Source organism: Vulpes vulpes, chromosome 1 (assembly GCF_048418805.1).
Source record: "Vulpes vulpes isolate BD-2025 chromosome 1, VulVul3, whole genome shotgun sequence".
NCBI classification, from domain to species: domain Eukaryota; kingdom Metazoa; phylum Chordata; class Mammalia; order Carnivora; family Canidae; genus Vulpes; species Vulpes vulpes.
Genome location: NC_132780.1, coordinates 192,541,323 through 192,564,421, shown reverse-complemented (window position 1 = coordinate 192,564,421; position 23,099 = coordinate 192,541,323). Strand labels below are relative to the sequence as shown.

General features: G+C 44.1%; 1 protein-coding gene across 4 annotated transcripts in view; it reads left to right on the top strand.

Moving 5' to 3' along the window:
- RTN4IP1 (reticulon 4 interacting protein 1) overlaps nt 1–23,099 on the top strand; it is a 53,195-nt gene that overhangs the window by 22,646 nt on the left and 7,450 nt on the right. For 2 of the 4 annotated variants that reach the window (XM_026005770.2, XM_026005769.2), the window contains 3 exons: nt 5,219–5,355; nt 10,049–10,232; nt 14,039–14,131. In XM_026005770.2, coding sequence (XP_025861555.1) covers nt 5,219–5,355; nt 10,049–10,232; nt 14,039–14,131 — 414 coding nt within the window. Of the gene's footprint in view, nt 1–5,218; nt 5,356–10,048; nt 10,233–14,038; nt 14,132–15,517; nt 15,577–23,099 lie in introns of all 4 variants that reach the window. The other 2 variants (XM_072738190.1, XM_072738197.1) reach the window with 2 other exon arrangements.

Below are 23,099 nucleotides of genomic sequence, written 5' to 3'. Positions count from 1 at the left end.
CCCACATCAGGCTTCCCACAGGGAGCCTGCTTCTCCCTCTGCCTGTGTTTCTGCCTCTCTCTCTGTGTCTCTCATTAATAAATAAATCTTTTTTAAAAAAATAAAATCTAAAAAAGAAAAAACAGAAAATAACAATGTTGACCAGAATGCAGAGAAACTGAAACCCTTGTCCACGCTAGGGGGAATGTAAAATGCAGTCGCTATGGAAAACAACCTGGAAGTTCCTTAAAATGTTAAACCTAGGATTCCCATCTGACATGGCAATTCCATTCCTAGGTATATACCTGAGAGAAATGAAAATGCATGTTCAGGCAAAAATGGGTACACGGATGTCCATAGCAGCATCAGTATTCATGGTAGCCAAAGAGCAGAAGCAACCCTAAGGTCTATCAACTGATGAATGAACAAAATGTGGTATATGCAAGAGTGAACTATTACTCAGCCATTAAAAAGAATGAAGTCCTGAAGCATGGATACAACATTGATAAACCTTCAAAACATGCTAAGTGAAAGAATCTGGACACAAAGGATCACATTGTAAGATTCCATTTATATCCTGTCCACAAGAAGCAAATCCATAGAGATAGAAAGCCAGGAGCTGGGGGCGAAAGGCAGGAGGAATGACTGCTTAATGGGCATGGGGTTTATTTTTGAGATGAGGAAAATGTTCTAGAATTAGACAGTGGTGATGGTCGCACAACATTGTGAATGTATGTAATGAATTGTGTGCTTTTAAATTGCTTAAATTTTGAATTTTAAGTTTTTTTTTATTTTAAAGATTTTATTTATTTATTCATGAGAGAGACAGAGACACAGGCAGAGGGAGAAGCAGGCTTCATGCAGGGTGCCTGATGTGGGACTCGATCCCGGGACTCCAGGATCACGCCCTGGGCTGAAGGCGGTGCTAAACTGCTGAGCCACTCGGGCTGCCCTTAACTTCATTGTCATTCATCATTAGATACTGCTATGGTCTAAATGTTTGTAGCCCTCATAAGTTCATATGTTCAAGTCCTAATGCCCAGTGTGATGGTATGACTAGCCATGAGGGCAGATCCCTCATGAGTGACATTAATGCCCTTATGAAAGAGGTCCAATAGAACTCCATAGCCCTTCCACCATATTGAGGACACAGAAGGCACTGGCTGTGAATCAGGAAGAGCGCTCTCAACAGAATGTGACCCTGCTGATGCTTTGATCTCAGACTTCCAGCCTCTAGAACTGTGAGAAATTCATTTCTGTTTATATACTGCCCAGTCTGGGGTATTTGGTTAGAACAGCCCAGACTTAGACACCCAGGGCCTGGTCCAGAGACAGAGCAAATGTCAGTTAATTAATAACTAGATGGAAGAAAAGAAAAGAAGGAGAGAGGGTGGAAGGAAAAGAGAAATACCATATCCTGCTGGTTAGAGTATGAATTAGTCCAAGCACTTAGTAGATGATGCCAAATGATTTCCCTAAATCTCATTATAAATTGCCCTATGCCAACTCAACCATTCCACTTTTTTTTTTTTAATTTTTATTTATTTATGATAGTCACAAAGAAATAGAGAGAGAGGCAGAGACACAGGCAGAGGGAGAAGCAGGCTTCATGCACCGGGAGCCCGACGTGGGATTTGATCCCGGGTCTCCAGGTTCGCGCCCTGGGCCAAAGGCAGGCGCCAAACCGCTGCGCCACCCAGGGATCCCAACCATTCCACTTTTATGTATATACCCTATATGCACAGTTAATGTGCATGTTTACCACAAGTTATGTACCAGAATTAGAGATATCATCCCCTACTGGAAACAACTCAAATGTTTAACAGCGGTGAAATGGACAAGTAAATTGTGGTATATTCATACACCAGAATGTTATATAGTCATGAAAACAGACTATAGTTGCACACAGTGAGGTACATGAATCCCATGAGCAGAATAATAGTGAAAGAATTCAGAGCCTGTGTCATTCCATTTAATGACATTCAAGAACAGGTGAAACTAAACAGTAGTGTTTAAGGATCCCGACGTAAAGAGTTAAACTCTTTAAAAAAAAAAAAAAAAAGCGTGCGGGTGGTAGAGGGAGGCAGTTGGCAGAAAGGGTCCCATACTAGTCCAGATGGTGGTATTACTTCTAAAGGAGTGAGGGAACTTTGGGAAGGGGAAAGTAAGGATGCTCAGGAACATGGTGCATGTTCTAGTTATTAATCTAGAGTGATGCTAAGAATACTGTTTGCTTTGTAATATGTTTATATTCCATGTACTTTTCTGTGCGTGTTTATACTTTACAACAAAAATATCTTAACAAAATTACAGTAATAGGACATTATCAAGGTTAAAAATCATACAAAGTTATTACGAGAATAAAGAGTAGAATAACATATCTATAGACAGTAACAGCACATCATAAAACATGCCCACAAGACAGATCAGATGTGACTTACAATTTCTAATTTTTTTTTAAGTTGGCTCCACACCCAATATGGGTCTTGAACTCACACGCTTTACTCACTGCACCAAGAAGGCATCCCCAAATGTGACCTACAATTTCAAAACAAGTTTAAAAAATTAAAAGTATACAAGACATGGAAAAAAAAAAAACCGAGATAAAATGGAACTGGAAAAATTCAGGAAAAAAAAGTAAAAGCAGGGCAGCCCCGGTGGCCCAGCAGTTTAGTGCTGCCTTTAGCCCGGGGTGTGATCCTGGAGACCCAGGATCGAGTCCCATGCTGGGCTCTCTGCATGGAGCCTGCTTCTCCCCTGCCTGTGTCTCTGCCCGCCCCCCACTCTGTGTGTCTGTCATGAATAAATAAATAAAATCTTTTTTAAAAAAAAAAAAAAAGTAAAAGCAAACAAAATTATTTAGCATTGAAGACTAAACTAGAAGGAATTCAACAGCAAATAAACAGAACACATAATGCCCTAAAGAGAAATAGAATATATAAATAGGAAGAATTTTTAATTACAAAAGAAACCAACAAGAACAGATTCAAGAGGAAGTGTCAGATTTGAAAACAGGAAAGAAGATTGATATATGGATAGTAGGAGTCTCTGAAGAGGAAAACAAAACAAGGGAATACAACAAATACTAAAATCTGTAATTCAAGAAAATTCTCTATTTTCTTGAAATTAATGATTTGAAGCTACATACTAGATGACCATAGCACTTATCTAAGAACATGAACATGGAACTGGATTGAGCAGTATCAAGGAAAACCCTAGTTAGTAAAATTACTGGCTTTTAAGAAAAAGGGGCTGCTGGAATGGCTCAATTGGTTGTGTGATCTCAGCTCAGGTTATGATCTCAGGCTCATGAGGTAGAGCCCTGTGTTGGGCTCCACTTTGGGAGTGAAGCCTACTTAAGAAAGGAAAAAAAAAAATCCTTGGGACACCTTAAAAAAAAAATCGTGTGACTAGAAGTAAAATTAGATTAGCATCAGATTTTTTGACAGCAGTGCTGTAAAGCCGCGGGGGCGGGAAGGGGGGCAGTGCAGAATGGAGTAATATATTTAAGACACTCAAGCAAGAGTACACTAAGACTAATTTTACATACAGCAAAACTGGCCTTCATGTATAAAGGTCACATACGAACTGTTAATAACTTGTAGGAAGTTAAGGAATATGGTCTTACCCTTTTCTGAGAAATGTACTAGAGCATGAACTTCTGACAGCTAAATGACTGGAGAGACCTCAAATTAAGGACTGCTGGTAAATGTTGAAATGTATATTTATCTGTAGAACCATGAGCTTAGAAAGAGAGCACATTGTGTAACAGCCATAGCCTATGACGAGGTAAATGCAGCACAACCATTATTAAAAAGGGGGTGGAGGGAACTGGGAGAGCATATATGATAATTCTAATGCTTTCCTTAATCAGTTCAGTAGTAGTAATAATAACCTTAGTATTACTTAGAGATCATTTTGTGTGTAATATACAATAGAACAGATGAATATTTATAGTATATTTTAATTCTGTCACCCTGTGTCTCTGACAGCCAGGATCTTAGGTGTGGAAGAAAGGATAGACAGAAGTTAAGTAAAAGCTTTGTAGTCTCAAATTTGAATTGGAAGTATCAATGTGAACTCGAAAGACTTTATGTATGTAAAGCTACCTCTTGATAGATCATCGCTCACTAAAAGAATGCAGGACTTCTTGGAGAAATGGCAGATTCTAGAACTAGGGCACAAAATGTACAAGAATGAGCTGAGAATACATTCAACAGCAAGAGAACTATCAGACTACTCGAGTCGTATCAAAGAGACTTAGGAGCCAACTTGAAGAAACTCAAGGATACGACAAGTTGAGTTCCAGTAATAGTAATACAATGAATTAAAACCCTTCAAATGTGTTTAAAGCCATGAGTTCATTTTTTTTTTTAAATGGTCACTTTTGGAAAATGATGGGGAACTAATTTATTTTATAAACTGGTAAAGGGGAAATAATTATTTGTCTTGCCTTTCCTATACGAATTGTACACCTGAATAAGCAAAATAATATATGATGGGAGGTGTTAATTTTAAAAGTATTCCAACTACTAAATGAAAAAAGAATATCACTATTTTGCATCCACCATTAAACAGCTAGTAAGACCTTAAGAGCAATAACCAGGGGATCCCTGGGTGGCTCAGCGGTTTAGTGCCTGCCTTTGGCCCAGGGCGAGATCCTGGAGTTCCGGGATCGGGTCCCGCGTCAGGCTTCTCTCTCTGCCTGTGTCTCTGCCTGTCTCTCTCTCGGTCTATCATAAATAAATAAGTAAGTAAATAAATAAATAAGTAAATAAAATTTAAGAAAAGACAAAAGAGCAATGATCAGGCATTATGTGCCTGCTATGATTTTGCTAGCCACTATCCATAGTCTTGTAAGGAGATTGAAACAGAAAACACAGGGGATGAAGCAGCATGTGGAATTGCCCCCTGAGTGTGCAATCGGAAATCCCAGACTGTGGGAAACTCTGCAGGTCAAATGGCCTGGATTCATCCACAAATTATAAGAAAGTGAAGGGCTGTTCAAAGAGAGACTTAAAAGACCTATTTTTATTCCTGGTGAATAAATTTTAATCATTTTTACCAGGTCTCTGACAGGTGGCTTCCTGTAGTTCTTGTTAAGATGAAGCACTTAGAGTTCTCTAGAGAGAAGTCTGAAAAATGTACACAGGGTGCCATGCGTTTAAAAAAAAAAAAAAAAAACCATAGCTGGTTTTTCTACGTTCCCCCCTCTTTGTTTTTGTTTTTGTTTTGACAGGTAATGAAAGCATGGGATGCTCATGTGACAGCAGTTTGCTCTCAGGATGCCAGTGAACTTGTTAGGAAGCTTGGGGCAGATGATGTAATTGATTACAAATCTGGAAATGTGGAAGAACAGTTGAAATCTTTAAAACCGTATGTATTAGAATGGTGTTCACTTTGGGAAGTGGGGACGAGGACGTTTGATCATACAGGCTTGAATAGTTTGTTGACTTTGTAATTACATTGGAATCTTAGAATCTTAAATACACCGTAAGGAGTCATTTGGGGTGGTTTCTGTTTTAATTCCAGGTGTTCATACAGCACAGTGACATATATATATACTGAGGAAGATATTTTGCTTTCATGGTCTTTTGTTAATTTTTTTAAGAATTTATTTATTTGGGCAGCCCGGGTGGGTCAGCGGTTTAGCGCTGCCTCCAGCCCAGGGCGTGATCCTAGAGACCCGGGATCGAGTCCCACGTCAGGCTCCCTGCATGGAGCCTGCTTCTCCCTCTGCCTGTGTCTCTGCCTTGTTCTCTCTGTGTGTCTCTCATGAATAAATAAATAAAATCTTTGAAAAAAAAAAAAAAGAATTTATTTATTTGACAGAGGAGAGTGAGAGCACATGTGCACAAGGCGGGGTGGGGGGGGCGGGAATGGCAGGCAGAGGGCGAGGGAGAAGCAGGCTCCCTGCTCAGCAGGGAGCCCAATGCAGGGCTTGAACCCAGGACCCTGGGATCATGACCTGAGCTGAAGGCAGACTATTAACAGAGTCACCCAGGCGCCCCAGTCTTTTGTTAATTTTTTTTTTTTTATGGTGAAAAAATTTCTATTTAGATTTATAGCCAGCTGGACTCAGTTTAGATAATCCCAGTCTGATCAAGATGTTGACCTTGGCCACATCAATGTCATAGAGCTTCTTCACAGCTTGTTTGATCACCAATCAAGCTTGGTGAAGCACCAATAAGCTTGGTGCTTATTGGCCTTGACATCCACAACGAACACAAGTGTGGTGTTGTCTTCTGTTTTCTTCATGGCTGACTCAGTAGTCAGGGGGAACTTGATGATGGCATAGTGATCAAGCTTGTTTCTCCTGGGGGTGCTCTTTAGAGGATATTTGGGCTCCCTTGGGAGACGCAGGGTCTTGGGTTGTCGGAATGTAGGTGATGTACGGTTCTTTTTTTGTGTGACTTGCACGCCTTTCATCACCGCTTTCTTAGCTTTCAAAGCCTTTGCTTTGGCTTCGGCTTTGGGAGGGGCAGGGGCTTCCTTCTTCGCCTTCGGCACCATTTTCGTGAAAGGGCCTTTGGTTAATTTTTAAGTTAACTTTTTTTGTTGGTTTGTAAGAAGTCTGAAGACAAAATTGGAAGGTATGTTCTGTCTGGTGGCATCTGTCACCACAGGAACAAATAGGGCAGTGTATGAAAATATACGATTAGCGCTAAACATGTTTTCAGTGTTTTGGCTTAAAAAGGGCTTCAGAGGAACAAAGGCAGTAGAAAATATTGGTGACCAGAGTACTGTGGATGTTCTCAGTACATCTGAATGCTGGGCTGTGGTTTGGTTTAATGTACCAAACAGAAGCAGACTCAGTGATTTGTTCAGACCCTGCTGGTTCTGACTGTGGTTTGGGCAGAAATAGCGAGGGTGCTTATTAATCTGGTCTTCATCTACCAGGACAGAACTGCAGCTGAGAATACAACAGAGGAGTGTTTGGAAAGATGTTTTATTGCTTCTCTTTCAAAGGTTTTTCTCTTTTTCTGTTAGTCTTCAGAAGCCAGTTATTCTTGCCCACTTTGAATAGAAGTATACAGTTGACCCCTGAACGGTGTGTGGGTAAGGGCACTGACCTTCGTGTAATCGAAAATCTGCATATAACTTCTGACTTTCCCAACATTTACTTTCATTAAATAGCCTACTGTTGACCAGAAGCCTTAAAATAACACATAATAGTTAACACATATTTTGTATGTTATATTATATACTGCACTCTTAGAATAAAGTAAGCTAGAGAAAAGATGTTACTAAGAAAATCATAAGAGAAAATACATTTTTAATATGTGTTGTGTTTATTGAAAAAAATATTGGGTATAAGTGGTCCTGTGCAGTTCAAACCTGTTCATGGGTCGATTATATTTTCATGGGTTTTAAAAACAAAAAACAAAGGGGAAGCCCTATTGGATACCACCTAGCCCTTGTTAGCCAGCAGTGCCCACTCCCCAACAGTGGTACGGCCAAGAGCCAGCGAATCCCTGCTCCTTCAACTCTGCAGCACCAGCCCTGCCAGGCAGTGTTCCAGACACGTGATACAGATACAGTGGTGAATAAGACAAATGCCCCCTACCCCCACCCCACCACCCTCCCATGGGGCTTCCATTCTAGTCAGGAAGGTTTCAGGGAAAAATGATCAAGGGAGGCCCTTTTTAAAAAGGAGGGGTTTGGGGGATGCCTGAGTGGCTCAGCGGTTGAGCGTCTGCCTTTGGCTCAGGATGTGATCCCAGAGGTCCAGGATCGAGTCCTGCATCAGGCTCCTCACAGGGAGCCTGCTCCTCCCTCTGCCTGTGTTTTTGCCTCTGTCTCTCATGAATGAATAAATACAATCTTTAAAAAAATTAAAAGGGGGGTTTAAGAAGGCCTCTGAGGCACTGGAGCAGAAGGTTTGCAGAGACAGCCAGGAGAATGGATTTTTTGGGGTTTTTTGGTGGTTTTTTTTGTTTATTTGTTTGTTTGTTTTTGGTTCCCTGCTGTATCCCCTTCACCCGGAGCAGTGTAGTAACGTATGATACATGCTCAATAAAAATTTGTTCAATAAATTACTGAGGGAATCAAAGGGAAGAGCACTTGTTCAGGTCAAGATAACAGCAAATACAAAGCCACCATGTCAGGAATACACTTGATATGTTTGAGGAATCGCACTGTCTCTTGGAGAGATGTTGTCAGCTACTTCCTGCCTGTGCATCAGCACCTAGGTCTCCCTAGGTCTCTGACAGCTGGCTTCTAGATAGTAGAGTTTCTGTTGCTCTCATGTCTTCCGCTGCTTCTAGGAATAGCAGCACGAGACTGAGGCCTACGCCAACCCCTCTACCTTAAGTTTTATATGTGTCTAGAATTTGTCATGAGGGAACGGAGACTCTGCTGATGGAAAGCTGCAGCATACTCAGGCTGGCCCCCAAAAGTTCGCTATGGTTTGCCTCTCTCCATCTCTCACTGTGGACTCGCTGCTTTTGGTTGCCCTTTTCTGGCTGGGGAATCTCTCTAGCTTGCAGATGCCAGGCTGTGACTTTATTTTTGACTGCTTTCGTTGCAGTTGATCTTTGTAATTTTTGTCTGGAGTTTGGCCTCTGAATCCACCAAGAATACATTTATTTCTCCTTTAGCAGCTTCATAGATTTGAATTTTAGACTTTTACAGCAGGAAGGGGCTTTGAAGTCCCTCCATCCTGTTCTGTCCTGTTATAGTTGAGAAAGTAAGGGACAGGGGACTTGGGAGTTTTCTCATGTTCAAGGTCGTGCCACTTAAGCGCTAGTGGGAGAGCTGAGACTACAGTCTGCCTCTGGACGGCTCTTTGAAGCACTGCCATTTCTGTAATGCCAGGTTGCCTGTAAGTTTTATCTAAATTCAGTATCCTCATGTTTGTTCAAAACTTGGGAATGAAGTAGAAGCTTCAAGCCCTAAAAATCATTTTGTTCTCTCCTAATAAGAAGAGTAGTCCTTGAATAAGGTCACTCCGCTTTCTGTCAGTTCTCATTTGTCCTTCTTGAATTTGGTTCTGTGAAAGGGAGGGTCAAGATCCACAAATTTGGCCAAAGCTGTTTTTTGTTTGTTTGTTTTTTAGAAGCTTTGATGTTTGACTTCGTCCAGATGAATTTAGAAGGGAAAAAGGATTTGCCAAGATGGAATTCATTTATTAACTTACTTAACAGATAAGCATGCATTTTCTAAATAGATACCTTTACAAAAGTATTGAAAAGCGTTCTGGGGTTTTCTCCCCTGTAAGCGGGAGGGCAGTGAAGACAGCAGGTTTGCATTAGATGTTAGGAGTGGAGAGTCCGGCAGTTCCTGTAGATACCGTGGGACTGGGGGCAAATTAGAACAGAATTGAAGATGGAGCAGATTGCTGATTTCTCTCCACATTGTCCTGATGCTGTACATGAAGCTGGAAAATAGTAAATTCCACACGAAGAGGATGCTTCTACTGGCAGTTCCGGTTATGGGGGGAATAAAAGCAAATCATTCTGTTGGTCAAAACCTTTCATACTTGCAAGTATTCAAGCACACTGAAGAATACTTTGACTTATATTGAATGGGTAGCTTTGCAGTTTCCATAAAGCTTAGGTCAGGGTTTCTCAACCTTGGCAAGCTTGTATTCTGAACTATTGACATTTTGGACTAGATAATTTTTTTGTTGTGAGGGGGCGGTTCTGGGCACTCTGGGTATAAACATCACCCCTGGCCTCTTGGTGCCAGTGGCCCTTTCACACCACCTCTCCCAACAGTGACAACTAAAAATGTCTCTCAATCTTGCCCCTGCGGACCAAAGATGCCCTCGGTTGAGAACCACTTGTTTAGGTCATTTTTAAGTATTGGAAAAATGATACAATTTTATGACAAAAAAATTAGTCACATTTGACCTATTTTAGAGAAAAGCCAGAGTCAGTGAGTGGGTGTGCCTTCTTGTCCTTTGTCAGAGCAACCATCTCTTCTGGGTGGCATGGTGCAGCGAGGCTTGGGAACTGTCGTTGAAATAAACCCAATCGCTAACTGGTGTTGGGAATGAAGGGGGATTGGAGCCATAGTAAAGACTGACAAGGATGGTTTTATTTGATTTTTTTTTTTCTCTTTCCAGGTTTGATTTCATCCTTGATAATGTTGGTGGATCCACTGAAACGTGGGCTCTAAATTTTCTCAAGAAATGGTCAGGAGCCACGTATGTGACCTTGGTGACCCCTTTTCTCCTAAACATGGACCGATTGGGCATAGCGGATGGCATGCTGCAGACCGGAGTCACCGTGGGTTCTAAGGCATTAAAGGTAGTGAGAGCAAGCGAGCGCCTCCTGTTTCTGGAAATTGCTTTCCACCTAGCCAGGTTCTTTTTGTCTTGGAGGCAGCATGGCATGGTGGCTGTGGTATGGACTCTGGAGTCACACACTGACCAGATTCCAATTCTGGTCTACACTAAATAGCTGTGTCACCTACAAGTTACTTAATGTCCCTAAACGTCAGTATCTTTGCCCGTAAGGTGAAACTAATAGGGCGGCTACCTTACTGCATGCTGTAAGGGTTAAATGATAATCCATGTAAAGAATTGGCCCAAGACTTAAACACTCTTATTTAAATGTTAGACTTTATTATTAGCAATTATTCCTTTCTTGATTCCATCTGATAGACCCTCCGCTTTCTTCTTGCCTATACCAGGCTCACGTATGGAAGGGCGGAAGCTTTATTAAAAAGACAGCATAGAGGGATCCCTGGGTGGCGCAGCAGTTTAGCACCTGCCTTTGGCCCAGGGCGCGATCCTGGAGACCCGGGATCGAATCCCACGTCGGGCTCCCGGTGCATGGAGCCTGCTTCTCCCTCTGCCTGTGTCTCTGCCTCTCTCTCTCTCTCTCTCTCTCTGTGTGACTATCATAACTAACTAACTAACTAACTAACTAACAGCGTAGAGCTGGTTGTTTTCATGGTAGTCACATTGGAACACACCAGTGATTTCTAGACTGGGGCCTTCTGACCTGTAGAGGTCGATGGGCATTTTTTTGAATATCAGGAACCCAGAGGAAATTGTGTTCTGACTTTAGTGAGACCACAAAGGCAAATAGAACAGCCATGCTTTTTCTGGAATTTTATCAACTTGTCCTAACACTGCACATCCCACATGAATCAAATACTCTAGCTGTTGAGCATTTCTAAGACTTGCTGAGTATATCTGACTCTGCCACTGTGGCCACTGTTAACAGCTATAAGGAGCCCCCATCACCCAATCCAACAACGGCCGTGTGTGGTGGGTCTTGAGGACGAGTACACTGCAGCCATAGCTGCAGGGCTGACGGCAGGGCTTGAGTTTGTGCTCTTTAATTAACACCATAGCCTGTCAACCCCATGGTGGGGACAGGCTTATATCATTTCATGTTATCCACTCTTGGTGATTCTAGATCATTGGCTTGAAATCTGTATGAAGTTGAAATGATGTAAGTGATGTAAGTGATAGGCAAAGAAAAAAATTCTATTTTTTTAATTAGACAAGATTCTTCAAACTCAGGAAAAAGACGGTAGAAGTCTCCTCAGTGGGGCAAAAGGTTGTGAGTTATTATGTCAAGCTAACGCCTGACCCTTTTGTATGGAGGCAATGGCTCAGTGATTATCTTTAGCATCTTTTTATTCTAGAAATTAATTTGGGACCTTTTTGAGGGTGAAATTGAGGACTTTAGCCTCTTGAATTTTGTGGACTACATACTGAGAGGGCTGTGACAGTGGAGACCACTGCTCTGTCCTTAGGAAGCGGGTCTGTTACCAGAGGTGAACAAACTGGGCCCTGTGCTCGTGGTGCTTTGTTTTCCTCTGATTCAGGTGGCAACCGGAAACGGTGTCCACAGGGTGCTTTGGTGTGGAGAAAGGAATCTTAGCTGTTCTTTGTCTCTTCTTTAGCTTTTCAGAAAACCTAGGTTTTCCAAGTGCTTCAAGATCTAAGTTTAACTTTTCCATAAGGTTTCGTAGCTTGTATTTCAGTGAGACCTCTTCCAAGTTAACCTTCTGAGTTGTCCTCTGAGAGTAGAACAAGCATCTTCTCTTTCCTCCTACTTGAAAGAGGATAGTGGTAATCTCATGTGAAAACCTTTTAAGTAGTTTCTGATGTCTTTCTGAGAATGTGCACAGTTAAAGCCTCATTGTAATGCTCCAGACTCCTGCCTGTTTTGCTTTACTTTCTCCTGGAATGGTCTGGAAAAAATACACAGGCCCCTTAGAGCAGAGTATAAAAATTCTGCTGTTGCAGACCAGAAAGTTTCACTTTACAGGGCAACATGCTATAAAGAATTATAGACATGGCATTTTTGACCATTGCTGTTCTTTTCTTTAAAACCTTAAGCAGTTACCAGAATGTTTTAATTGTCTGAGGCCAGGCCTTACGGAGAAGTACACGAACAGGTCTTTTGTGATTGTAATGAAGTGGGCCTGCTGTAAACTTGGGCTGGCCTCAGTGCCTTCAAATGGTACTTTTTTTTTTCCCCCTTTTTTTGTTTAACTTCTTTTGCCCTGAGCAGTGCTCCCCCAAGCCTCTTTCATGCTATGACACCCATAGAAAATTGTTAGTGCTTGAATAGATGTTGAGGCTGTTCTGGGCCAAGAGCAACTCTCTGCAACTCTCTGGAGGTTTAGGCCAGCCCAGGCTCTGTCTTGCTACCCTGAGGGCTGAGGGGACTCAATCTTCCCACATCTGTTCTAGGGTGAGATTGGCTCTGTTTACAGCTGAGGTCCTGGCATAATTATTAATGATGACTCATTGAACTCTCAGGACTGTCCCAGGTTAGATAATAAATTACAGGGTCACTCATCCAAACCAGTAAGCCATTTCTCATACAACCATTGCAAAGCTCTGCCCAGACAGCAGCTTGGTTTTGTTTGTGTTTCTATAATCCTAAACTCCAATTTAGTATTGCCCCAACCTTTCCTCAATAAAGTTTGCTTTCAGCACTAGATAAATATTTATCGAATAATAAAAATATAAATATTTATGTGAGTGATACTTTCTTTGTATCCGGTACTTTGCATTCATTCTCATTTAATCCTTCCAACAGCCCTGTGAGCAAGGTAGTGGTATTACCATTCTTTAGGCCAGGAAACTGGCTGAAAGAGGTAGCTTGACCTAAATAACACAGCTATTAAGTGCCTGAGCTAGAGTAGCAGGAGAGTTCCATTACACTTGACCACTTTGTGCACTTGACAACTTACAGCATGCTGAGGGATTGTGAGACAGGCAGGTACAGGGAGGGAGGCCCCCTGGTACTGGCTATTCCCATACCTCTGGATTGCTCCCATCTGAGGAAGTTCAGTTAGGCAGGTTATTGAGGTATGTATCATGGAGAACCTCAGTACGCTTGTTGTTTTGGTAATGGCCTACCCTACCTTTGACAGAAAGACTAACAGTTAAAAGTGAGTATGGCAAAGTGGTCTTGAACCCTCTTCGTTAGAAGATTTTTGCTTATTTTTGTCTGGGGACATATTGTCCCATAATAGATTAGGTGGCTTGGGAGTTGTTACAGCTGTAGGGGGAAGCCCCAACCATGATGCATAGGGAACTTTACACCTTGTTTTACCCTTAAAGCCATTCTGTTCCTCTCAGAGCCAAGGGGGACGAAGTCTGTGATTGGATTTTTTTTTTGTCTGAGATCATATTTTGGTGCCTTACTGCCCCCTAAGCATTCTTGAATTAGATTTAAAAGCTCCTCTCTGGTGCCTCTGAGCTTCATTTAAACCCTAGTAGAGAAAGCCTAGAGGTCTCAGCCCCTAATTTCTCCCTAGGGAAGAAACTGAGTAAGATTCTTTAGACTCTCATTTTAAGGACAGCTTTCCTGTGCTTACTTGCTTGCCATTCACAATTCAGTAGAAAAGCCTGAGTCTACATGGATATATCTTTGTTCATTCATTAATTTATTAAAAATTTATGAAGCATCCACTGTCTGTCGGTCACTGGACTGTGTGGGACATACAGCTCATTGGTTCATAGTGAATAGGAAATCGGTATGTATGTCTTAGTTACCTAGAAAATACTTTCCCCTAAATTTGCATTCAGTGAGATTTTATCCTTTCCTATATTTAATGTGTTTTCTTTTCTTCTTTTTAGCATTTCTGGCAAGGAGTCCATTATCGCTGGGCCTTTTTCATGGCCAGTGGTCTGTATCTAGATGACATTGCAAAATTGGTGGATGAGGGAAAGGTATGTGCTGCTCTTTGTATTGCTAGAGCGTCTCCTGGAATCTCGACCACCTGCCTACCGATCCTAGTCAGTGGGAACTCTCCGGGGCAGGTGTGGTCAGTACACATGCTGCTTTACACGGCCAAATTTAAGTGCCATATTTTGGTTCTGTCTCCATGGGAATCCTAGACCTAGACTGCTATGTTGGAAAAAGAGCCGACACCATCTGGTTCAGCTCCCTTACTTCACAGGCACGAAGACAGGTCCAGAGAGGTTATGTGATTTTCTCAAACATCCTTAGATGGTTAGCAGAGCTGGAATTTACAGCGAGGCTGCTAATATCTTGGTAATGGTCCTGAAAAGGGACCACAAAAGTAATCTCTATACAAAGGGAGGGACACACTTGTGAATTTACAATAGAATTGCTCTGGAGCACTAGAGTCCAGGGATGAGGCTGCTCTGGAGGGAAGCAGATTTCCAGATGAGCCAGGTAAACAAATACTGTGGAATATCAGCAATAACAGAACTAGACCAGGAGCCAGGTCCCCAGGTCTCCTGTCGCCCAGCTAGTGTAACACACTTGGAAGGCAAATGATGGTATGTCTGAGGTGAGAAGGGCAGTGGGGCAGGATGTTGGTGAAGACTGATGGAGATTTTGGTGGGGATGACTGGTTGGTGTTTCTTATGGCTCGCATCTGTCCTGCACAGACTCAGTGGTAAAGGGACTGCTGCCTATAGTTGGATTATCCCTTTTTGGGTGTCAAAAGGCCTTTCAGGGCAGCAGGGATGGGGCGGGTGGTTGAAAGGCTCCTTAGCTGCCACCGTTTGTTTTTTGCATGGTCTTAACAGGTCTGACATTCTTTCTCTGGAAGAACAGCCTGGAAGGAAAACTCAAATAGTGGTGCTGATATTTATGATTTTATTAAGAGGCTGTATAAAAGTATAGGGTGGAGACCCTTATATACCCTGGAGGATTGCATGAGGCCATAGATAAAATCATTTTCATTTTACAGATGAAAAACCAGGCTCAGAGAGAGAAAGGGACATGTTCAAGCTTGCAGAAGTGGGACCAGAACGCACACTTCCTGACTCCCAGCTCTGTGCTTTTCCCTCTCCATCATTTACCTGCATCCTTGGTGCTTGAGGCTGATCTGGGACTTTAGCTTAAGTTGTCTTGTCATTGTCATTTTACAATAGGCAGGGAAAAGGGATTGAGTAGGGCCAGCTTTGCCACTGCATGATTCATGCTGGGCCACTTGGAAAGAGCCCCTTGAGATGGGCTTTCTTGTGCTGGCAGCTGCCCCTTGCTGGCCCATTTCATATTTCCACTTTGATTTTGGAAAGGAATGTCTTCAGGACCTACTGGCTACTTTTTGTGCGTTTAGATTTTCTTTTATTCTGTTACAGCCGCGGAACTATATGATAGAAAATGGCCTGCTGCTCTTTCCCAAATTTTGTGGTTTCAGGTTTGTGTGCCCTTTCTCAGACTTCTAAGTCTTAATGTGTACTGGGTAGATGGTCTCAGCCTTATCGCGACTGTATGTAAGTGCTGCTTTATAGGGTTCTTCTCACACCCCCATAAAATGCTTATTTCCAAGAAGAAGGAAATGAATTCTCCTTAAATCATGTGGCCCATCATTTTACCTAGTCTTTCATGTGATTGGAGCCCCATTATTAGAGAAGTCCCCATCCTCCAGAAGTGTTATGGCTGTGCTTATCCCGGTATCGGCTCCAGACTGTCCACGTGCTTACCATTGCTCTTTTGTATTCAAAATATTGTGACTCCCTCTCTCTCTGCCTGGAAATGACTATTTATGCAACAGAGAAGAGAGGTGACTTGTGTATATGTAACTATTCAATTTGGCAGATAACTGGTACAATGGTTAGAAGAGGACAAGGTGGAAATAAAGATGCCCTTCATGTGTCCTCCGACGACAGAGTGAGGAGATACTCTTTTGGCCTTTGATTTTTCTCTCTCCTGACCAGGGTTCTTTGGTCTCGGGAGTCATTTCTGCCCGCGAAGGAGTCTGGACTGTGGACGTGGCTCTGTGACTGACATGATAAGGCCAGCTGTCTTCATGTGCCTTCTGCTTTATTATGGGTGTGAGAGGGTGTCTGTCCATGCTGGGAAGTCAGGGCAGGTGACAGAGCACATCTCCTCTGTTACACAGCCAGTAGAGAGTATTAAATTGGGCAAGGACATTGAGATCGTTCCAAGCTTTGGCTGAGTGCTTGGTGAATCTAATCGGCAGGTATCTGATGGAGGAGCCATAGTTATTTTTGGCAGTGTGAAGCCATGAACCAAGAGAACCTACTCTTCTGAAATCTTTTAAGTTTTTTTTTTTTTTTAAGATTTTATTTATTCATGAGAGACAGAGAGAGAGAGAGAGGCAGAGACACAGGCAGAAGGAGAAGCAGGCTCCATGCAGGGAGCCTGATGTGGGACTCTATCCCAGAACTCCAGGATCAGGACCTGGGCTGAAGGCGGCGCTAAACTGCTGGGCCACCCAGGCTGCCCTTGAATATATAATACATTTACCAGGTTCAAAATCCAAAAGATAGGAAAAGTTATTTCATGAAATCTTCCTCTGACCCCTGTCCCCCCAGTCACTGAGATTGTCCCTGTCAGACACAACCATTGTTACCAGCTTCTCAGGGAGTCCAGAGAGGTTCTGTGTGTCCATAGGGTGACAGAAAAGAATGATTTATAGTTTTCACGCTGAGCGTAGTGACCTGCCACCGATGTTGTGCCTTATGCCTAGAGTTATTTTTGCACTTTTTTTCCTGAGCACAATAAACATTTCTTGTTTTTATACTACGTAGGAAACTCTTTTGGGTTAGCATACTCCAAGATTGGAAACAGGAAAATCTAGCACGTGTCTAGTTTGCTGTCCTCCCCTCCCCTCCCCTCCCCATACCTTCCTCCTGTCACATTGTGTTTCATTGAAGGGACAGAGGCCCCCAAAGGTTGACATGTTCAAGGGGTCCAGTCTCTTGGCCTCTAGGACAGTTCCTTCAACCACTGTTTCTATCTTTGAGATCGAGGCAATAATAGTTAATAATAATAATAATAATAATAATAATAAGTCCCTCATACAGCCCTCATGGTTTTCTGCTTGCTTACATAGTCATCTAAACATTTAGATAGGTGGTGTTTGAGTTCAATCTACAAATCTACCTGTATTTTTCACTGTCTTTCAGGCCTCCGAGAGGAGGTGGGAAGGCAGATTTTTTAGACTATCAGCTACTGATAAAAATGACTACACCGTGAGGGCAAAAGTATATATGTTCTTGATTGTATATGCGCATATTCGTTTTCTATTGCTGCTGCAACTAATTGCCATAGATGTGGTGGCTTGAAACCACATAAACTTACTGTCCTATAGTTCTGGGGGCCAGAAGTCTAAAATGGATCAGCAGGCCTGTGTTTCTTCTGAGGGCAGACTATAGGGGAGAATAGGTTTCCTGGTCTTCTCTAGCTTCTAGAGATAACTTGTATTTCAGTCTTGCATCACTTTGACATCTGCTTCCGTCATCCTATCTCCCTCTGACCATCCTGCTATCCTCTTCTAATGACCCCTGTGATTATTTTGGGCCCCTCTGGATAATCCTGCCCATCTCAAGATGTGGACTTAATCATGTCTGCAAAGCCCCTTTTGCCCTGTAGGTTCTTGTATTCACGGGTTTAGGGGATTAGAATGTGGACATCTCAGGGAGCTATTTTACCTATCACAATGCATAAAGTATCTCAAAAGATATGAAAAAAACTTGACCTATTGGTTGTCCCAGAGAACAGATGGCTGGGGGTCAAGTATGGGAGGGAGATTTTTCTTTGTATCCTTTCAAGTATGTTTATCTGTACACAAGTCCTTTGATGTTATGTTCTTAACCTTATTCACAGATCTGTTTAAGATCCTAGGTGACCAGCCAAGCTTCTTGGTTGAGCAATATAGAGAAGACCTCAGTTTCTTTATTTTGGCCAGCACCAGAATAGTTCCTATGTAACTTTTTTAAATTTTAATTTGAAACATTTGCGGAGGGCCCATTAGCACTCTGCTTTGCCTAGTAGGGTGAAAGATGTGTTGGCCAGCTTGAGTTACCTTCGGAGCCAGGGATGGCTACTAGAACTTTGTGGAGTAATTCAGATGTTCTCCATAGATGCTATCCAGTATGGTAGCCAGTGGCCACATGTGGCAGTTATACACTTGAAATGTGGCTAGTCCAACTGAGGAACTGAATTTTTCATTTTATTTACCTTTGATTAACTTACTAATTTTTAAAAATTTTATTTAGTTGACAGGGAGAGAGAGAGAATACACAAACGGGGAGCAGGAGAAGGAGAACAGGCTGCAGGGAGCCCGATGTGGGGCTCGATCCCAGGACCTTGGGATCATGACCTGAACTGAAGGCAGATACTTAACTGACTGAGCCACCCAGGCGCCCCTACCTTTGGTTAATTTAAATAGCCTCATGCATCTCGAGGTTACCCTATTGGGATGCTGCAGCTTTAGAGAAACATGTACTAAGTTCTGAGGCAGGCAATTTCCCAGGCCCCTCTTGAGATCTGAGGCCTTAGTTTAGCAATGAATTACATTTTAAAGCTTTGAGCTCCTTATTTGTAACTGGATTTTTTTTTCCTCTCTTAGAGAGGATGTAATGATTAGGGATGGAAGCCCTAGGACTACAAGAGGAGCGTTACCCTGCCAGATATGACCGGTACCTCATGGAGCCCATCCCCCTTGATGCTACTGCAGTTTTTCAAATGCTGCTGTTTGTTTCTGTGGGGAAATGTTGGCCAAGTTTCTCTTCTCACCTTCTGACTGGAGAAGTGCCTTTTTCAGGGGGACCTAGGGACAGGGTCCTCGATGCTTTCCAAAATGGGCACATTTCCTCCCTGGGAGTGTACCCTCCATTATCCTTCTCCCACCCTCTTCTTACCACCTGTCTTCCAGCTTTGAGTTTTCTGGGGCCGGGAAGTTACAGAAATAGCAAATCTAAGCAAAGCCCACTTCTTCCTTGTGTCATCCTATCTCCTTAGTTTAAGTCCCCTTCTGCCTGGGAATATTGAACCCATCTCAGAGGTCAGGGGCGTACATGTCCCAGAGGTAGTGTGGGAACTGCATCCCTGCCGCCCCTACCCTGGGTCCCTGGTGCCCAGCACAGGTGTGTGGACTTGGACTTATGCCCAGAGCCCTTAAGTCTCCCTGCGTCTGTCCTCTCTCTCCACACACCTCACCCTCTGAGATCTGCAGGTGCAGTGCACAGTAGAGGCTGAAGTAGAGGGTCTAGGGCAGGAAGGGGACAGCCTCCGACTCACACTTCTGTCCCTAGACCACACCAATGCCGTGCAGTAATGCGGTTGGGAGTCTGGACCCTCGCACTAGCTCCTCTGCTAAAAGCTCTCCTCCTGCACTTAGCCACTTGCACTTTGGTTTCCTGATCCATCCAGCGGCCTCGCTCAGATACTTAGTTCCCTTTGGAGCTCCATCGTTGTGTTATTCTTGCTGGGAAAGTGGGGATTGAGGGAAACCTCTGTGCCTGCTGCCCTGCTTGCATAGATGGTGTCCTCCCTCCACCAGCTCTCCTGCAAAGGCTTTCTCTTTCCTCTTCCCTCAGCGGCAAGGAGGCTCGCCCTGTGGCTGGAAGCAACAGTGTTCTGAGGCCGCACCGGGAGAGCCAAGGTTGCCACTGCCCCTGTGTTCTCGTAGAAGGGGTTTCAGGCAGCGGGTGCCATGTCCTGGGGCCTGGCTTGATATAGCCTTTGTTTAAGAAGGTAAGGCCCAGCTAGGAGAGCCCAAATCTGGGTCCAAGAGTGGAATGAGCGCTGCTGCCATGAGCATCTCCCAGTCAGCTGCCAGCCCCGTGCCTCTGCGTGGCGGGAAGTGTGGTGCTGAGCCCACCTGCTTTATAACGGGGCTCCCTGTGCCGGGCGGACTATAGCAGTGTCATCACATAAATATCCCCACCTCACTGTGAGTAACCTTTCTTTCCCCTCTCTGGATTTTTACTCTGATCTCTTTGTCCGTAACAAACAAGCATTCGAGGTCTGATGTGAGGCTATATGTAGACACTGTTTCATTATCCAGTTAATCTCCATTTGCTGTCACCTATTCAGTCAACAGTGGCATTTGCCTGCTTGTTAATCGAAAGCCTTTTTTTTCATTGTCACTTATGGGAAGAGCTGAATGACTCATTATGGCCCAGTCAGCCCTCTGGGGTTATTCACCACAATAGGCCTGACCAGCCAGATTATAGTGTGCGGTCACTGCAGGCTGGCTGTGTCATCAGTTCAGGATCTGTGTCTCCGGTCAGAGTTCTAATGTGAACACAGCTAGGTGAGCCGGGCAGTTCGTTCTAGAGTGGAACAGGCGGCTTCACGGTTCCTTGCTGACCCTCTGGTAACACTGCGGCTGTGGTGCTTTCATTTTCGGCGTTCCAAACTCACTGAAAGGTTGATGCGATTGCCTCCTTTCTTCCCGTGGCTTACCCTTTGGTGCCTGTTGTGTATCTGTTCTGGGTCCGTGCCTGGCACTTAAAAGGCAGAAAGCTGGTCCATATTTGTGGGATGAGGGAATATGTATCTGTTTTAAATCAGGGACCTTGAGTTTAAGGCAGAAGGCGGGAGTGATTCCCACACCAGTGTGCAGTAAACTCACCCGGAAGGCTTACTGAAAATGCGTGGTCACCCCACCACCCCCTGGAGGTTCTGGGGTAGTTGTTCTAACCAGAGACCAGGGACTTTGCATTTTAAGTGTACATTCAGGTGATTGCTTTTCAGGTAATTACCATCCAAAAAACAATGTCCTGGGAGCTTTAAAGAGAGTGATGGGTTCAGAGCTTTCGTGTGGGATGGGCAGGAAACCACCTCAGTGCATTCCATTTTAATTTTCCGGAGAAGGTAGATAGATTTCACTTGACAGGTCAGCTCAGATCTGTTCACAGTGACTGTGACTGTGGTTTTAAAGAAGATTCTGAGGTCATGCTTAGCTTGCTGGGGAGGAGCGTGGTTAATAATCAGTGATGTCGTCCGCAGATGCAGATGGGAGTGGGGGCATATGTGCCATCACCTGCCATGTTGGGGGCCTGGACACAGAGCCTGGAGACTGGGTCCTCAGCTGGCACGGTCTCTCAGCACAAGGCAGGCCAGCCAAGATCTACGTTGTGATAAATCCTTACAATCCGTGGCTACCTTTCCCTCCTCTTTAGATTTCAGGAGTAGATGTCAGAAGCAGCCAGTAACAGCAGACAGGCTCAGGCTGGGAGTGGTGAGAGCACAGACCCCAGCGCCAGGCTGGGTCATTCTGCCTTACCACTGAGCAGTTGTGGGAGATTGGGCAGCTGGTTTAACTCTGGGTCTTAATTTACTCATCTGTAAATGGAAATAATAATAGTACCTCCCTCCTAGGGATGAAACGAGGTAAAATACATAGAGCACTTGGTAGAGTGCCTGGCACATAGGACCATACGTGCTAGTCGTTACTTCTCTTAGGAGCTCACCGTGATTTGTGGGTAGAGAAGAATTTTGAACTCTTTGGAGAAGAGAACGTTTGGAGTCTGAGATGCTCTTCTGGTGATGGGGCTGTGAAATTCGCACGGAAGGAGGGTACATCGGGTACCTCTGAGCCCCGCAAGGACATGCCTTTCTCTTGTGAAAGGAGAAGGGTTGGGAGATGTACGCACTGGCTCATGCCTCCTGATCTTATCCCTGTCTGTCAAGCTGTAGGAGGCAGGCCACTGAGATACCCAGGGGGCAATTACAGATGTTGGCTTGCAGTCTTGAAAAGGAAGAGTTCCACTGGATTTTTTTGCATTGGGAGAGAGGGTACTAACTGGGACCTGCATTCAAGAGGCAGTATTAGGGACGCCTGGGTAGCTCAGCGGTTGAGCACCTGCCTTCGGCTCAGGGTGTGATCCTGCGGTCCTGGGATTGAGTCCCACATGGGGCTCCCTGTAGGGAGCCTGCTTCTCCCTCTGCCTGTGTCTCTGCCTCTCTCTCTGTCTCTCATGAATAAATAAATAAAATCTTTAAAAAAAAAAAAAGGCAGTATTAATGATACAGTAAAAAAAAAAACCAGCAGCCTTCCAGCATTTATGAGCTGGCTGTCCTGTAAATTCTAACCACCTGCTGGGGGATCCCTGGGTGGCTCAGCGGTTTAGTGCCTGCTTTTGGCCTAGGGAGCAATCCTGGAGTCCCGGGATTGGGTCCCACGTCAGGCTCCCGGCATGGAGTCTGCTTCTCCCTCTGCCTGTGTCTCTGCCTCTCTCTCTGTCTGTCTATCATGAATAAATAAATCTTTAAGAAAAAAATTCTAACCAGCTGCTTGGCTACTTAGCAAACCCTGGGACAAGTTCTCCGGACACCCACAGAGCCCACATAGGACTTTTGTTTCCCAGTTATCTTACTGGTTTTCACCTAAGTGGCATTTACTAAGCTCCTGTCCTGTGCTCAGGTCGCACTGAGTGTTAGTGGCGGATATGGGGCAGGGTACGAAAGAGGTGGCCTGTATCACAGGTACTTAAACTCTGGCTGAGTAGATAGGCCAGACATTTAACAAATTCTAAAAAACAACCCGTACGCCTTCAGTACATGCCTATGGGGGGGCCCCAGAGATCCATCCAGCGAAACCTCAGGATGCCCCGCCCCCTTTGGTGTTTACCCTCCACGACAGGGTGGCTGAGAGGTGTGTGCTGCCAGAGCGGGCCGTCTGTGCAGAGGGCCAGCCAGGTCCCCTAGCAGTCCCGAGAGCATGCTGCAAACCAGGGGCTCAGGCAGTATAGTGTGAGACCTGGCCTGGAAGGGCGGTAGTTTGCAGAGAGGCCCAGACATAGCATGTTCAGACAGTGATAAGTAGGCCTTTTCGGTAGAGCATAGAGTCCGCTGAGGGCCAAGGTTGGCATGGTCATGGCCGTGGAAGAGTTCTGCATAGGTGGGTGACAGGACCAGCACAGGACAGAAGACAGACTTGAGCGATGGTCAGCCTGACTGCGT